This window comes from Ostrea edulis, chromosome 9 (genome assembly GCF_947568905.1).
Source record: "Ostrea edulis chromosome 9, xbOstEdul1.1, whole genome shotgun sequence".
Classification (NCBI taxonomy): Eukaryota; Metazoa; Mollusca; class Bivalvia; order Ostreida; family Ostreidae; genus Ostrea; species Ostrea edulis.
Genome location: NC_079172.1, coordinates 33,711,374 through 33,730,159, shown reverse-complemented (window position 1 = coordinate 33,730,159; position 18,786 = coordinate 33,711,374). Strand labels below are relative to the sequence as shown.

The 18,786-nt window shown below is 34.3% G+C and overlaps 1 protein-coding gene across 1 annotated transcript in view; it reads left to right on the top strand.

Annotated features, from left to right (window-relative positions):
- The first annotated feature begins 5,614 nt into the window (after positions 1 to 5,614).
- Positions 5,615 to 18,786, top strand: part of LOC125660351 (SCO-spondin-like) — a 51,199-nt gene continuing 38,027 nt past the window's right edge. The window contains exons 1-9 of the mRNA XM_056150716.1: positions 5,615 to 5,619; positions 7,620 to 7,776; positions 10,781 to 10,807; positions 11,219 to 11,236; positions 12,412 to 12,433; positions 12,724 to 12,903; positions 13,362 to 13,532; positions 18,600 to 18,626; positions 18,765 to 18,782. Coding sequence (XP_056006691.1) covers positions 5,615 to 5,619; positions 7,620 to 7,776; positions 10,781 to 10,807; positions 11,219 to 11,236; positions 12,412 to 12,433; positions 12,724 to 12,903; positions 13,362 to 13,532; positions 18,600 to 18,626; positions 18,765 to 18,782 — 625 coding nt within the window. The remainder of the gene's footprint in view (positions 5,620 to 7,619; positions 7,777 to 10,780; positions 10,808 to 11,218; positions 11,237 to 12,411; positions 12,434 to 12,723; positions 12,904 to 13,361; positions 13,533 to 18,599; positions 18,627 to 18,764; positions 18,783 to 18,786) is intronic.

Genomic DNA, 18,786 nt, shown 5'->3' with positions numbered 1-18,786 from the left:
GGAATGCTTACTTCTCTTAGGCACCTGATCCCACCTCTGGTGTATCCAGGTGACCGTGTTTGCCCAAGTCTCTATTTTATATTCCTTTTACCATTGCACTAGACTTTGATCGTTAAACATTTGAAATCATAAATGAATGAGGAATAATCAGTCATTGACATTTATTTGAACAGGAAGAAATAAACATGTTAGGTATTCCGAATAAGGCATACAACAATCTTACCACCACAAGTCCATCACTTCCGGTACATTTATTCCCGCCATATCTTGGAATAAGGTTCATGCGCGATCTGGTCTGACTTCCGCCTCCGCACGCTCAAGAACAGCGAGTCCTGGAGGAGCATTTATATACCACCCACCATGGACTGCCCACGTGCAACAAAAAATAGAAAACCATAACAGTCTTGGAAGTAATTCTAGTAAAAGATTTTCAAAATAGCTGTCAAGTATACAGTACATTTTGTATAGCAAAATAACATAATACTATAACAGAGTCACATGGATCCAGCTTTTAGCACAAATGGTCCTTACAGTTTACATCACATTAGGCATCTGTATATTGTTAGAAATTTATCATTAACGTAACAACAGCGCATGCGTATCTTCATTATCAATAGTTTTGGACGACCGAAACAGTGATTTTTTTTTTTTTCAAACTACCACCCCTCCTTTTGAATTGGGAAATATTAGCGACATTTTCCTCAAATTGGGAAAAATCATTCATAGTAAATTAAAATGGTAAAGATGCACAAAATAATCAAATAACAAAATGTTTCAGTTTGAGGTTTTCAGATCTTATATGATATCATAAAATAAATCATTATTTAACACTGAATATGAATGGGAAGTCACACCTTGTAAAAATATCATTACTTTTTCTAAAAATTATTCATTCTCCAATTTCATTAAAAAAAAATTCCAGCATTTGTACCCATGATTTTTAATAAAGTTTCCAAAATGTCTCTCCCGTTTGTATTTTTCGGATTTTAGTAAAATCCTATAGTGTTGGCCACTTCCTGTTATTATTCTGACCCTACATATAATGGCGGTCAAACTGAAAGTGTCAACAATAGGCCTTAGTGTGTACCTGGAACTATATACTACGCTGCATATCTGCTTAGAATGCGGGTGGTTTCGTCCCGATTACATATTCGCACCTAGTGGATTCGCAACAAGTGGTTTCGTCCCAATTTCAATGCAGGTACATGTAACATAAGGTAGAACATTGCCTTAGAGTCGAGTGGTTTCGACCCGATGTACTAATCGAGTGGTTTCGCCCCAATAATATAACAATTTAACATATCTTAAAATTATAACGATTTAACATATCTCAAAATTCACTTTCTTTAAAATGATCAACTACTTTCACTTAAATATTGTTGCTTTAAGTTTATGCTATAAATTGAATTCTTCATTTTGAGATTTATATAAATATATCTAAGATTAATAAAATCACATAATAGACACACTAATTTTATCTATATAATGCTAATTCTGTTTCATATGATAATTTTAACTTACTGATTTTTCACAATGTATGCTACTTGCCATGGCAAAAATTCTTGGTATAATGATAGAAATGGACATAGTTTGGACGTCGGTAAATTAATATACCCTATAGTATTCATTAATTTCAATTCAATTGCTCAACATTAAAAGAGAGTATGCTCTGATCAATTGTCCCGACCACTGTTGCCATATATAAACATCCAAAAATTGTTGGTATAATGATCAAAATGAACATACCTTGGGCGTCGGTAAATTAATATATAGCATTCATCCCCTAATTTCAATTCAATTGCTCATCGTTAAAGGTGAGTATGCACTGATCAATCGTTTCGACCACTGTTGCTACATACTCAATGGGGGCGAAACCACTCAGGACGAATCCACTTGGGGCGTACAAGTAAAGGTGCGAATCCAGTAGGTGCGAATATGTATTCGGGACGAAACCACCCGTCACCTCTGCTTATATGGATGTCTCCATTGTTTTATATATTCTTTACAAAACCTTTTGCATGTGCAGGAGTTTGGAGAATAAAACTGAAGGAGAAAAAAAAAATGTATTTAATCTTTGTCAGCAATATACTGTAACGCTTTGTTTAAAATGGCCTAATTTTCTTGGATTTGAAATTGGGAAAAACATATAATATAATTGGGAAAAAATGGCTAATTTTTGTATGGGAAAACAGCCGAATATCGGTAGCATTTTGGCCCAAAATAAAACACTGGTTCAAACACAATAAATATGTCAAAAATGACATACATGTATGCAACCAACGCAAGTAATTATTAACTTGTAAGCTTTTCACATTGCGGACAAAAAATATGTGCATCAGGTGTCAATGAACGGAACATGTATATAATTATATCGAACTCCTATCTCTATTGTACATGTAATACACACCTATCTGTCTATCTGTTTGAAAATCAATGTTCTAAATATCGTGCGTTGCGCCGAATGCTATCCATTGACAATATTCGTCTTGTTTCGTATCCATGTTCCGCGAATAAATCCCACTTGCCATGGTAATGCGCATGCGTCCCAGTTAACTTGTACTTTAACCTAAAAATCAGAAAACAAAACAGAGAATATCTAATAAGCAGAAAGTTTAAAGTTTTGTGTGTCTTTCATTTTAGAGGATTTTTTTTTTTCATTCGATGACCTTAACACAGTTATTTGATTAATCTAACATTTAAGGTAAAAGCAACACTGAATATGGGGCAAATATGGAAATAAAACACGCGGTATTAAGATTGTTTAGTTCTCAATACCCTTTTATGTATCCTTTCAAAACAATTTCTAAACTAATACGATTAACCTCGATCAAGTTTGTGTCGGCTATATAGGGCAATACCTCTTGCCAAATCTTGGAGTGACCTGAATTAGCCCGAGAGCGCTGGAGTTAAGTTGTTGTCAGAAAACTTCCAGATATTTCGATAATGATTGCATTTTAAAATTTTACATATAAATCAATAAACAATTGAATGAAAGATAATATTAAATATTACATGTGCAATCTCTATTTCCTGTAAGCAACATTAGACTTTTGTAGAAAATTGGCACGTGACACTGTCATATTTTGTCGAAATATATTGGACCGTCATAAGTTACATATCCCCCTTTTCATGATATAGATGGATGAGCGATTTCCATCTCAAGATTTGATATTAAAAATGAATTATTCTCCTTGTGTATATTTTCACAGGCGGATCTAGAAGGGGTGTGGGAGGCTGCAAACCCAACCCTCTTCCTAAATTTGGCACGAAGATCTTTCGGTAAGTTTCACACCTAGTGAGATTGATAGATTAGCATCATTTCACGATTGGATTTTTATTGGTAAAATGAATTTGAGATCCATCTAAATCATGAAAATAGGGATATGTAATTTATGACGGTCAAATATATTTCGACAAAATATGACAGTGTCACGTGCCAAGATAGAAATACTTTTTTTGTTTAGCAAAACTAAAACTCCAAAATCCCGGATCCGTCCCTACTTTTGACTTTTCCTTTCAGAGACGAGCACAATACTGTAGACTACTTACATGTAGTATTCAAAGTTTTATGCATGTACAGTATTTTATTCTTCTTTCTTCTTCGTAACATGATAAAACAATATTCACATGTGTATATACATGTGCATTATTTACCGATTAAAAGCATTTAGAAAAATAAAGTGAAAATTTCATAATTTGGAAATCAATTCGGTTAAAAACATATCCGTACGGCTAGCATGTAGTGTGCCTTAAAGTAGTACCAAACACCTGTAAAATCAGTTTTCACTAATATCTTCTGAAAGTCGTTAATTTAATAAATGAAATCTCCTTCATACTAATTTTTTTATGATGTCCTGAACAAACTAATATACCGGTAATGCATGACATGCAATGGGCATATTCTGAAAAATATGGAAGCCATCCAACATATTGGAGGTCTGAAATGCATTTATTTCATCTTTGTGAGATTTACTTTCTATTATAGTGACGCGTAGATTAGTAGAGACCCGATATTTGGACACATTCGTCTTAAACATAATGAAGGTCTTAAAGTAATACTAGCTATCAATTTGGTGTAGAAATTTTTTGTTGCAAAATTGTGATTTACTATTTCAGTGACAGAAAAAATAAGGATTATAAACGTTTGTTATTAATATTTGTGTTAAAAAGCCTATCCAGAGTCTCTGAATGAAGCAAACTTACATTATTGTCTTCCCGTACAAAAATTGATTTCAATATAATGCTTCATTATATATATTCAATCAAACCGAAATCATTATTTTGATAAAATCTTAAACTTAGATTTAATTTTATCAATGGCATTGGTTAAAGTTACATACAAAACTATCATAATAGCACATTTTTACAACAAAATAAAAAATTTAATATGGCGAAATGACTCGTGTACGTCAAATCGCGTGAACATGAATTTGCGTTTGGTCTGATAATCAAGAGTTCTTGCACGTAATTTAGCAATAGAAAATTAAAAGCGAGTAATTTTATTTCGCGAGTGATGCCTCTCACGAACTTACGCGATAATACTAGTAAATTCCTCGTGTATATGTAGGAATCTACAGTATTAGGACGTTATTTGCCGAATGTATCAATTATTTCTTTAAATTTTCTTTTAAAAAGTCCAAAATTTCTGAAATCCTAGGCTGAATTTTCTTTGTATAAAAAATATCAATTTCTATATCATTTTCTTCATTCTGTTAATTTTTGTCTTTAAAATTTGAAGTATACTTTTCCTTTTTTTTAAAAGAAATCTTAATATGTAGCATTTTTACGTTTAGGATTTTGTAACTGATGAGTCCTATTGTCCTTAACAGGGTTTGAAATTAACTTTTTCAAGCACTAGTCCGTACGGACTAGTCACTATTGATGTTCACTAGTCCGCAAAGCATTTCACGAGTCCGTCCAGTATATCATATTAACTGATCATTTTATTCAATAGTATTTAATGAAACCAAACACATCACAGTTGCAAGCAATTCATTTTCTGACACCTACAGAAGAAAAAGACCATACTTTATTTTGCATTCAAGATTTTCAGAAGCATACAGTAATCTCCGATTTAATCCTTTTATAAATGTCCATAAGTGCGTTCGAGATCGACGTTCCCGTTGTTTTCGTGCTCAGTTCTTAGAGTCACAGGAATTCGAAATTTTATCAATAAAGTCAATAAAATTCACTCGATTGACCAAGCCATGAGCTATAGTGTTACAAACTCCTGTGTTAGAGTCGCGAATGATGAGAAAATGTGCGCACAAACGTGCTTGTTCTTAGATCACACTACTTGCAGTTCTTGCACCTCGAATCCGTTCTCGTGATGCGTACTCGGAGTTCGGAATCGGCAGGAATCTGTGCTCGTTCGAAGAATGGCGGTCTCGAACGCACTCCATGTGTTTGGAAGATCGGAATGTCATAGTCACGCAAACACTTAATCATGCAGGTAATCGACCATAAGTTCAAACATCTAAGAGACTCGGACAAATCTTGCTAATATCTTAACCAATTCAAGCTTGATTTCCGGATTTTCACTAGTCCGTATGGACTAGTGCTATAGAGAGTTAACTAGTCCGACACGTTTTTTACTAGTCTCTGACTTACGGACATGAGGTAATTTCGAAACCTGGGCCTATATGTTATAATGTACAACGTGGTGTACACAAATATATCAATTACAATATATTTTGTTAAGATTCAATAATTCCAATGTTATTTATTACAATTGTTTTGTTTGGACAAAAATAAAGCTGAACAAGAGTTTACACATCAATAAATCCGAAAACGCGATGTATTCATACACACCTGAAAACAAATAACATAGTGCGGGGAAACTATTCAAATTTTTGCAATTGTTAATAAAGTGAATGAATTGGAATTATAAGAATCAAATATTCTTTTTGAAGAATTTATCGATGTGTAAACTCCGGACATTTTACTCACAAACTTAACATAAAAGTGCTTCGCACTTTTATTCAGTTTGTGAGTAAAATGTCCGGAGTTTATACATCGATAAATTCTTCAAAAAGAATGTTTAATCCTATAGTAACAATAGGTTGGCTTTATAAATTAACTTACATATGGTGGATGCCAGAAGATACATACAGAAACTAATTTTGAGCATTGATATTTGAAATTTAAATAATCAATATTAGTTGATGCATATCAAATAGTCCACAATTAATTAAGATTGGCTAGTACAGTTCGTACCGTTTACGAAATAAACCTGGTTCGAACTATCTCGCCGGATAGACAATTCCGCCTAACGGGTAACGAGTTTACTTTTCATTCTGCTGAAAACCTTAGATTTAACACATTGTACAAAATAATCATCACAAAGACAACCCATTGCCATCATTGAAGTTAATTTATTAACATCGTCCAATCGTATACGCAGCCAAACAATCCTTTGTCAGTGCAGCGTGAAGAAAAACAGAGATCGCTTGGAATAAAAACATGATAAACATATGCAGAAATAATTTTAATCATATTTAATTTCGGTTATTTTTTCCCTTTAGTTTTTTTTTTATTATTTATTTATTTTTATTTTACTTTATTAATTATTTATTTAGTTAGTTTTCCTATTTTTTACTTCTTTTTTTTAATATTTCAAAAGACTGAACAACTGCAAGAAAAGTCTTGTTCACAAGGTTCTGGTCAAAGGAACGATTACGTTGAATCCCTTGTTCATACAAAAGGAGTCGCACTGAGCCGCTTTATCGTATAAACTCTACCACGAGGAACTCTGAAGAGAAAAATATTATTACTTACATACATGCACGTGTAAACCTCACGTGAAAGGATATTATTTATAAGCATTACAAGGTGAATTTTAACTTTTTGTGGATTTTTTAAAGACATCAAACTATTTGCTTTGAAAGTTTGTAAGATTTCATCGCATATCTAAAAACAGTTGCTGGGGGGTGGGGGGGGGGGGGTGGGGGTGGGGTGGTATCTGTCGTGATTTATGCATGCACATTGCACCATGCATGTATCGTTATTTAAGAAATAAAATTCATTTTTGAGAACACGTAATGGTATAAACTGTGACGCTTCACGCCAACATACGTCATGAAACATGTTACCGCATCATGAAAGCATGCTGGCGTGAAGCGGTGTAGTTCATAACCTAATGTATCTTCAAAACTGAAAATCTATTTCGTATAATTACATTCTACTTTCATATTTGTCAGAATACCCAGCCGTTAAAATAAGCGTACTATATTTATTAAGATTCATACGCGCATATGTTCACAACTGCAAACATTCTTGAGGAAATGGTTATCATTACAATTTTTAAAGATATCAAAGTAAAAAACATTGAACATGCGAATAATCATCTATAAATTCCAGCCAAGCTTAATCACAATGACTTCATTATGATTTATGTGAAAATTTAGCGAAATAAAAACATGCAGTGTACCATTGTAAAGATAACAGTACAGAAAATCAAAGTAATTAAGTTTATATGCATTTTCATTTCATATTCTCAAGACAAAAACCTTAGTTTTCTCCATAGATTTCTAATTTGAAGTATTTTGCATTACTGTTTCATTCATTTCTGTAAACAAAACATTAGATATCATGTAAGTTTCTCTCAATTTGTAATCCAGTACAATCCATATTTCTCAGGAGAATGCTTTTACAAATTTCGACCCAACCTTCCCTGGTACCACTGCAACTTGCAATGGTATTTCCACATCGGATACGTCGGATTCAGAAGTCTGGATGATCGGGCATATTCGAAAGGATGGGCCGTTTTGGAAGAAGGTAAGGCCGTCTTGATGGGAAGGTAGGGCTGTTTTGGAGGAAGGGAGGTCCGTCTGTTTTGAAAAGGTGATGTCGTTTTGATGGGAATGTAAGGCCGTTTTGATGGGAACGTAGGGCCATTTTGATGGGAATGTATGGCCGTTTTGATGGAAATGTAAGGCCGTTTTGATGGGAATGTATGGCCGTTTTGATGGAAATGTAAGGCCGTTTTGATGGGAACGTAAGGCCGTTTTGATGAGAACGTAGGGCCGTTTTGATGGGAATGTATGGCCGTTTTGATGGAAATGTAAGGCCGTTTTGATGAGAACGTAGGGCCGTTTTGATGGGAATGTATGGCCGTTTTGATGGAAATGTAAGGCCGTTTTGATGGGAACGTAGGGCCGTTTTGATGGGAACGTAGGGCCGTTTTAATGGGAATGTAGGGCCGTTTTGATGGAAATGTAAGGCCGTTTTGATGGGAACGTAGGGCCGTTTTGATGGGAAGGGAGGGCCGTTTTGGAGGAAGGGAGGGCCGTCTCGAAGCGTCCAGCGAGTCATTTACAGCAAAAATCAAAATATTCTGATGCTGTGACAAGTATTGCCGGATTCCAAAGAATTTGAGAAAAGATGTCAGACTTATTATATTTTTTCTGAAGGATTTAGGTGTGTTTGTGACCAGTGTGAAATCACTCAATCTGTCCATGCAAAACATTTTTAAAAATCACTATGCATGTACTACATTTTATCAAAATATGACATTCCTCGTAGTCTATTTCCTAACGTGCATAGTTATTAAATATCTAAAATCACACGTGAAATAACCCACATTTCAATTTTCCAGTTAAAAGTCCTAATACTAAATCTCACCCCCATGAAAGAATGTTTTGACAGACATGTCCTATAAACGTTCAAAACACATAAGTTCTAATATATTGATACAATATTATTTATGTATTATCTATTTATAACAATACCACGATGTAATCCGGAAAAAAAATCTGCTATAAAAGTTAAAGCTAAAATTATGCATTTAAAACTTCATGAAAGCTCCAGCCTAGCAAGCCTCCGACAAACAGGCACTATGGGTTAATATCCAAAGATTTCTTCAGAAATTCGGGGGGAGGGGGGTATCTCCATAGTCTCATTTTATCTTCTTTTTTTTTTAATCATCTAATCACCTATATGTTTGTTTCGTCAAAAAAAGGATCATTCGATTTTATAATTTGTTTTATTTTCCTCTCTGTGATATTATATATGAATACTATAACAGTGCTCTGCTACATGAGTGTAACATCTTTATAAGAGTGATTTGGATTTTAATTGCTTTGGATATTTGTTTTCTAGGGGGGCTGAAATTTCTTCTCGTTCTGTTAATCTGCATCGCTCTTCTTCCGGAGTCTGGTGAGTGTATATTATCTATAAATCAAGCGTTAAGATGATTCAGCAGTGCATGCAATTGCAATGTAATTATTCATAAAACCGTTTAAAGTTTTTGTATTTTAATGAACGTTTCGAAATCGATTAATGATGCATGTATTGATGAACACTCTTGACTAATCTTGAACGCTTTATATGTGTTGATAAACGCTCTGTCTACAAATGAACGCTTTCTTTGCATTAATGAATTTTATGTCTACAAATGAACGCTTTATATATTTCGGTAAACGCTCTGTATCTACATATGAACGCTTTATATGTATTGGTGAGCGTTCTGTATCTATCAATGAACACTTTTTTTTTGCGTTGATGAACACTGTGCCTTCTACGGTCTATGTATTGACGAATGCTGTATGATTGATGAACGTTCTATTCATTTATGTACGCTTGATGTGTTGACGAAGGCTAGAATATATATCTATGTACGCTTTATGTATTCACAAACGCTCAATATATCTATGTACGCTTTGTGTATTGACGAACGGTCAATATATCTATGTACGCTTTGTGTATTGACGAACGCTCAATATATCTATGTACGCTTTGTGTATTGACGAACGCTATATATATTTATGTACGCTTTATGTAATGACGAACGTTATATATATATTAATGTATTAGTATGCTTTATGTAGTGACGAACGCTTTCTATATTAAAGTACGCTCTATGTATTGATGAACGCTCAATATATCAATGTACGCTCTATGTATTGACGAATGCTCAATATATCAATGTACGCTATATGTATTGACGAACGCTCAATATATCAATGTACGTTATATGTATTAATGAACGCTCAATATATCAATGTACGCTTTATGTATTGATGAACGCTCAATATATCAATGTACGCTCTATGTGTTGACAAACGCTCAATATATCAATGTAAGCTTTATGTGTTGACGAACGCTCAACATATCAATGTACGCTCTATGTATTGATGAACGCTCAATATATCAATGTACGTTTTATGTATTGACAAACGCTCAATATATCTATGTACGCTTTATGTGTTGACGAACGCTCAATATATCAATGTGTGCTTTATGTATTGACGACCGCTCAATATATCAATGTGTGCTTTATGTATTGACGACCGCTCAATATATCAATGTACGTTCTATGTATTGTTGAACGCTCTATATATTAATACACGTTTTATGTATTGTTGAACGCTCTATATTTTAATGCACGTTTTATGTATTGTTGAACGCTCTGTGCATTTACGCGCTCTTTGTATTATTGTACGCTCTATGTATTGAAGAACGCTTTATCTATCTATGTACGCTCGATATATTAACGAACGAACTATACATTTATGTACGCTCTTTGAATTAATTTACGTTGTATGTATTAATGTACGCTCATTGTGACGAACGTTTTATGTATTAATGTACGCTTTGTATTGAAGGACGCTTTATACAAACTAAGTCTCGTGAAAATGATCTCCACAGTCCATGCATTATCTACAAAAGGAGCACCGAGAAGAAAAGAATAAATCAAATATGTTTATTCAACAAATATCTAATTTTTTTAAAAGTTAACAGTAAATTAGTATTTTCATCTAGTCGTTTCTGATATTTTTAGGTGCCATTTTCTCAAGGACATGGAACTGTAAGTATATATGAATCACTATTATAAGTAGATTTTGTTAACATTTGCAATGTTATCGTTTGATTTTTTGTCTTTTAACTTTGAAAAAGGAAAAAAATATAATGTATCAAAGTCTTGCCAATTTTATCATTTATCAATATAAAATCTTTTTTTATCATAATAGAAATAATATAACTTGATTTCAACTGGATTTATATATATATATATATATATATATATATATATATATATATATATATATATATATATATGTATGTATATATATAACCATTTGTTGAAATATACCATGGCCTTGTGGTGTTTTCTTTCTTCATTTTGTTCATTCCTGTCAGATAATTGGTTCTTTGTCATTTTTATTTCATAGAATATGAAATTTTAGATAGTATATTTTTTTTAATTTATCTATTGTAGATTTATTTGGAAGAACAGGTGAGTGTTGAAATCACAAGTGTTTACAGGTGCCAGAGAACACAAACTGTTTCACAGGCTCACACTGTGCATGAAAATGAGAGAAAATAAAACAAGAAAAATTTGAACTTTTATGATATGTTATTAGGAAAAGCTATGTAAACATTTACTCCCGTGCTTTATTGTCTGAATTTGTCGAATTTTCACGGTAGTTCTTTCAAAAAGTAAGTTTTCACTATACAACACCCCCCTCCCGAAAAAAAAAAACCAACACCGCATGTATATAAATCACTTTGAACCTTTGAAACAGTAACAAAATCGCTGTTGAACACAAATCAAAATATTAAAAGAGTGAGAAGCACCAAATTTCTTACGATGGTCAACTGAGACATATCGCCTTAAGCTTAGGAACTGTGTCAATAGAGCCATTTTCATTTCCAGTAAGACCCTCCTTAAGTGCTCTACTTAAGAAGCTTGGAATCCTCTGGAATTGACAATCCCACAGCTCTAATTTAAACTCACTGTATTTACTTGTAGACTTTTCAGGACTTGAAGAAAGATTGATGCCTTAAACATACTTACCTAGATAATGAATGAGTGGCCATTGTTTTCGATACAAACTCCAAAAGTAATATAAACCACATTTCCGATTTTAAAAAGAGGGATCAAAACATCACTTCTTTTACTTTTAATGAAAAAATACATTTCTATAGTTTGTTTGTATTATGGGGATGGGGGTTATGAAAATAACGAAGACAGGGTAATTAGTATAATCGGTAGCACATTTATTCCTTTTAAAAATCTCTATTTTGTGATTTCGTTTGTTTGTTTGTTTTTCAGACATAGGTTTTATGTATGGGTGAAATGTCACTTGCTGAAGTTTATGTGTGGGATTGTGGCTTTAACCTTAGAAAACATCCCATCTCCGAAATTGTTCTCGATCTCATATGCAAAAGATATTGGATTGAATGCGCATCCATGTGATGGAGATGTTAGCCACTCCTTTACCTAGCTATATATGTAGGGTCTTAACATAGTGCAGAATTCGTGCAGTAAACCAAAATATTTTCTCCAGGATACTGGGAACAAGTCAATTTTCTATCTCCCGAATCCAACCGCAGAAATTTTGTACTTCTATATCAGGGGGTAAAGTGTTTGCTTAAGAATGAATAATACACCAGAGATATCTGATGTAGATGGAAAGTGGAGGATACAGTTGTATGTACAATAATATTTTGAAAATGAAAGCTTCAAATTTCCCTTATTTGATTTTAAAGATGCAGTTTTAGTAAAAAGCAATCTGAAATAAAAATTGAATAACCGTTACATTCGAACAGATCAACAGTTGACATGTTAACGTTCTGAGCTACACAACTTTGCTTGATATTCATATTTTCATTCATGTTGTAAAGGAAGTTAGCCATTAAGACAATGGTTTATTCCTCCTTAAAAGGCCAATCAGAATTTTATCAAGGGGTGTTTTAATGGGCAATTCCATTGTTTAACAGTTACAAAGGTAAACGGTAAGTGGTCATCGTGGGGATCCTGGGCCTCCTGCACCAAATCATGCGGAAGTGGAAAACAATCAAGGAGAAGGACCTGCACAAACCCGGCACCAAAGAACGGAGGGTCCAGCTGCAGTGGTTCCTCCGTGCAAAGCCGCACGTGTAACACCAAGAGCTGTCCAGGTAAAGACGGGGGCATGTCCAGATTTTAATTCACCTAAGTTCATTTTTGTCAATCTATAAAGTAATGAATGAATAAATTATATTTGCTCGCTCGAATGACACATATAGTAGTTTTTTTTATAGAAACATCTGTAATAACCCCAGATCACAATGATTTGTCTTTCATTTTTCAACTTTTTTGAAAAAAAGAAAATTAAAATTCATTAATTTTTATGTGCAGTTCCAGCACGGACTTTTTCGCGCGCTTTTCTGATTAGAGCACGCAATACGCACAGGACTCCACTCGCTATATCAAAAATGTTTCAAAATTTTCTAACATCACCCACTAGCAAGTCCATAATTTACCATTGTCAAAAGGATTGAAACCTGAAAGTTTAGGTGACATGGGATTTTTTGAATTTTCAAGAACACGGTTCAAAGAATGCGGAGCAGATTTCAGGTTTGAATATTTCTTTCAGTAAACGGTGGTTGGTCGTCATGGGGTTCCTGGGCATCCTGTACCAAGTCATGTGGAACCGGAAAACAGACAAGAACACGGTCCTGTACCAAGCCAAAACCAAGCAATGGCGGGAAAAGTTGTAGTGGTTCCTCCGTTGCAGCCAAGTATTGTAACACGCAGGCTTGTCCAGGTATTTGTTCAACTCACGTGTAATGAATACTCTTGGAAAAGTTTTCATGTTGTAAAACAATCTACTCTAGTATTTCAAACCTAGCCTTGACGGATAGGAAACACAGAAAAATAACTATTCCTCTGTACTCGCGTGTGTGTTTGGTATTTGTGTGGTTTTTCTTTTACCCTTTCCTCTGTCACACGTTTCTCTGTCACACGTTCCTCTGTCACACGTTTCTCTGCGGCTAGAAATCGCAGCCACCACTATTTAGTGTAGATCTTCCCTATTGTCAGCGTGATTAGTATTCTCCAGCATTCAGATCATATAAAGTCTAGGTATTCTCCAGCATTCAGATCATATAAAGTCTAGGTATTCTCCAGCATTCAGATCATATAAAGTGTAGGGCATTAAAGACTCCACGGATCATCAACAATCCTCTTACACTCACTCAATATATTGCAGAAACAACCACAACCACAACCTTCTCCCGATACTCAAATTGCAAGTAGTAAAACAATGTATTTTAATATTTTTGGTTATCGGCAAAGGGAATCTTCCTTCAAGTATACCATAAGTATGCTGTTCCCCAATCTTTACAGTCATAGTATTGAAACCACAATTTAGGTCGGAACATACTCTCTTGATTAAACTCCGCCTTCTGTAAAAATATGACCATCAATCATAATCTCACAAACACTGCAATACATGTACAACCAGCACCATTCATACCTAAAGGAAGAATCTCTTTGCCCGCAATCCACGTGATACATTATTGGGGCATCAGTCTTCCTCGGATTGCAAGTCGAAAGAATTTATCCCACATACTAAACTTGTAAATATGCACCCGAACGTGTGACGTCACACATGGAAAGCGGAATAGTCTCTAGTATAAATAAAACAACCTATTGAATTAAAACAATGTATATATATATATATATAACCACTAAGGCCAGTAAGTAAACGACAGATTAACACGTCTCTTTTTCCAGTCTTGCCGCCTCGAACACACTCAAATATGAAGACTATCACATTTCGCGATAACCTATCCTCATACGCAAAATAAACATTGATCGCCACCAAGGCTTGTAACATCAAAGACCGGTGTTCTCTGTTCAATACTAATTCATTTCCGTCACCAAGGCAAGTTACATGTAAATCCCACTCACTGTCTTACCTTGAGATTGTAAATATGATACCACAATAGTATAAAAAAAAAAAAAAATAATGGCCATCTAGGCCTCAAAGGAACCACCAAAGTTCAGCCACCACGTCTATATCAATCTATCATCTATTTCTCTATCCCATGGTACCGGGGGCCGTTGGGACACCACACCATCTGACAATTAGCATTTGTCATTCCTCGCTTTCCTCTGCCCTCCTCACGGTGTCGCACAATTCCAAACCCATCCACTCCCGGATATTATCTTTCCATCGTTTTTTCTGTCTGCTCTTCTTTCTCCCTCTCTGTGCAATGCCCTGAAGGACTTTTTTGAAAAGCTCTGAGGAGTGTGTGATATGCCCATACCACTTCAGTTTACGTCATTTTATAAGGTAAATTAAAGTCACCTTTCCTAATTACCGAACACGGCCGAAAGACCGTAAAAAGGCCCACTGAAGAAATTTAAGTGCCCTTCCTCTTACATGGATGTCTAAAAAAAAAAATGACTTAACATGTCTCATGTATTTCCGTATGGATATCGGCCAGTGGGGATACATATTAACATACAGATATAATAAATGCACAATAGGCACCTGCTGTAAGGAAGTCAAATTTATTGATGATGTTTCCTCCCTTATATTATCAATGCATCATGTTCCTACATTCTCAGTACATCGTTTCGTTCCTGATATTCTCAGAATATCATATATTCTTTACATTCTTAGTACAATCGTGATTTCCTTTCCAGTAAATGGTGCATGGACATCTTGGGGCTCTTGGACATCTTGTTCTGAGTCATGCGGAACCGGCAAACAGACAAGGTTAAGGTCATGTTCCAATCCCAAACCCAGTAATGGCGGGAAAACTTGCAGTGGTGTGTCTGTGGACGGGCGATATTGTAACACACAGGCGTGCCCAGGTATCGTGATCATCATTGTATTCACCTTAATAGAAATAAAGTTCATTCAAGTATATTTATATTGCAAATCACATTTTCCTCTATGAACCAACCAATTTCAGCGCACGACACAATCCGTTCACATTGACTATGAACGGATTATGAACTAGTTTAAAGCACGCGACCGAGAGAGCGTAATGGTTTGAAAAAATAGAACATCTGTTACAAAGATCTCGCAAGTCACAGCTTTGGATTAAGATTGTAAACTTACGCGGATTATCATTCCAATCCTGCGGTCTCCTACCTCCAAAATACAGTGCACCTTGCAATGTTGATAAAAGGCAGGGTGAGATTAAATGTGACGTCATGTCTGTGTTGACGTACGTCACAATAACTACTGTGACAGAGGCTAGGAGTTCGTTCTGGTGTGTCCAGGGGTCCGTGTTTGCTCAACTATCTATTTTGTATTGCTTATAGTAATTATGACATTGATCATTATTATTATTATTATTATGTTTATTCAGATAAAGGCACGTTAGACAAAGAATAACAACTGACATGACATAATATCACATAAAATAACACTTTCTATCAATAACATCACATTTTGCATTTACAATCACAGATTGGACTTTAAAATTGTCCCAGCACTAGGTTCACTTAAAAAACAAAATTAAATACTGCCTTTTATCTTGGATAACCCAAAAAAGCCAACAGGCTTATTTCCATTGGGGTCCATTATAAAATATCGACAAAAAAATGTAAAAAATATACATGGTTAAATAATCTCAATGCATCAATGACTAATTGACTAGTGTAATGAATAGCATTTAGGTACATGTAATAGTAAAATTATACTAGGTAACATTAAAAATAGCTCATTATTATGCATGTTAGATATAAAATACAAAAAGTGAAGTTCAGTAATAAAAGAATTCATCATCCTCGAGTCTTTTCATTTATTCCAGAAGGTGTAATTTGACCATTCTTTTAAAGGTGAACTTATTGTTGGCAAGTTTGATGTCAATAGGAAGGGCATTCCAGTCTTTAACTCCTATATAATAGAACGAAGAGGACTCTACCCCAGCAATCTTAGGGACCACAAAGTTTGACTCGCTAGAACGTGTTCTATATGTACCAGAATTTTTCGTGAACATATTGTTTAGATAGTGAGGAGCTTTCCCATGAAATATGTTATGCATGTGATTGAGTCTGAGCTGCTTAACCCTATGAGAAATATTCAAAAATTTCAAAGCATCAAAATTCTCTGAATGACAAATTATGTCTTGGATTAAGATTTAAGATAAAACAAATCATTTTGTTTTGTGAGACCCTCAAACCAGCTGGCACATGCATAATCTAAATGACATTAAAGTTAAGCTGTACACAAGGATTTTCGTGATGATAAAGAAAGACAACCTCTATTTCTGTGTAAAAATTTCAATCTTTGATTCACCTTTCTAACTATGGAGTTAACAATGCTTTCTCCACTTAGTTTATTATCTATAAAAATACCTAAATATTTTATACAGTTTTGAGCACCAATAGTGTGATTGTTACATTTAACACAAAAATCTTCAGCTGCTTGGGATAATTTACTCTTGGGTCCAAAAATTATACTCTCTGTTTTGCCCAAATGAAGGGACAATTTGTTATCAACTAGCCAGTCATGGCACGACTTCATAACAGAAGACAATTTATTTGAAATTACTTTAGGGTCTTTATGTGAATAGAGAATGGCCGAGTCGTCTGCATATAATAAAACCTTACAATCTGCATCAATACTAATTTTCATGTCATTTACATAAATAAGAAATAAAAGTGGCCCTAGTAAGCTTCCCTGAGGGACCCTGCAGGTGACATCACAAACTTCTGAATTAACTCCTTTAATGTTAACAATTTGTTTTCTCTGTGTTAAATATGATTGGAACCAAGAAATAGATTCAACTCCTAGAGTAGATAATTTCTCGCTTAAAATTTGATGATCAACTGTGTCGAATGCTTTCTGCAAGTCCAATAGAACCATGCCGGTGAACAAACCCTTAGAAGTTTGAGATTACTGTTCGTTATATTCACCTTGCATGCAACAAAATAGAAGCAATGTAAACAAACGGTGTTTTAGTAAATGAATATAAATATAAGAAATGAACATCATTTTTGAGCTGTTCATGGTCAATATGAACGGATTTGGATTTGAAGCAAATTCTCTGTGAATCGCTAGCGCGATTCACAGAATTTGCCTCAAATCCAAATCCGTTCATACTGACCATGAACAGCTCAAAAGTGATGTTCATTCCTTAAATGAGATAAAGACATATTATTTATTTTAAAAACGTTAGAAAGCTCAATGAAATATAAATAAACATGGCATTGGGTTATTTTTATTGTATTGTCACATGAATGAAAAGGTGAAGATAACGCACAGTGATCAATTTCATAAATACTGTAAAGAATACAAAATTAAGAGGTGGGCAAGCATGGACTCCCGGAAACACCAAATGTAGAATCATGTGAAACAAGCAGAATTCAGACTAATTAATGGTTTTATTTTTTGAATTAGATCATTATAACGCCCATAGAATTTGCGAAATGTTGACTTCAAACAAGGCTGTTGAAACCCCTGTAATATCAAATCATTTTAGTAACCTCCTTCGATTTCAAACTTGATCGTACATAGAACGTACTTTCGCGTATCGTATCAGTTAAATGAAAACCATATGCAGGTGATCCTGGAACATTGCTACAGAAATATGGCAAGTTGACGATAGAGAGGCTAAAATCATTCCGTTTGTCTTAAAATGTCTTTGTTCAACAAATATCCAAATATGAAGCAGATGTGGAAGACTCTGCGGTGTCTCTTATTTCGAGTGATATATCTAATCAACATATTACAGAAAGTGAATGAAAAACAAATTGAGTAAAGGTTTTTGTGAGAACTACAATGTAAATCAATAAAAGTCGAATGTATCAATGTAGTTCAAAACCTTAATGTGTTCCAAACTGATTAGAATTTGTGATTGTTTTCCAGTTGCCATAAAAACACCAGAGAATCTAGGTAATATAGTCATTACATTATCTTTATCATATACGATAATCAGTCTTATCAAACACATATTATTTAATCAGATGCGATTCGAAGAATTGTTTAAATTTAAAATAATTTCAATAAACAGAACTTTTTTTTATTTTTCAGTGACAGTACCACTTCAAGGTAA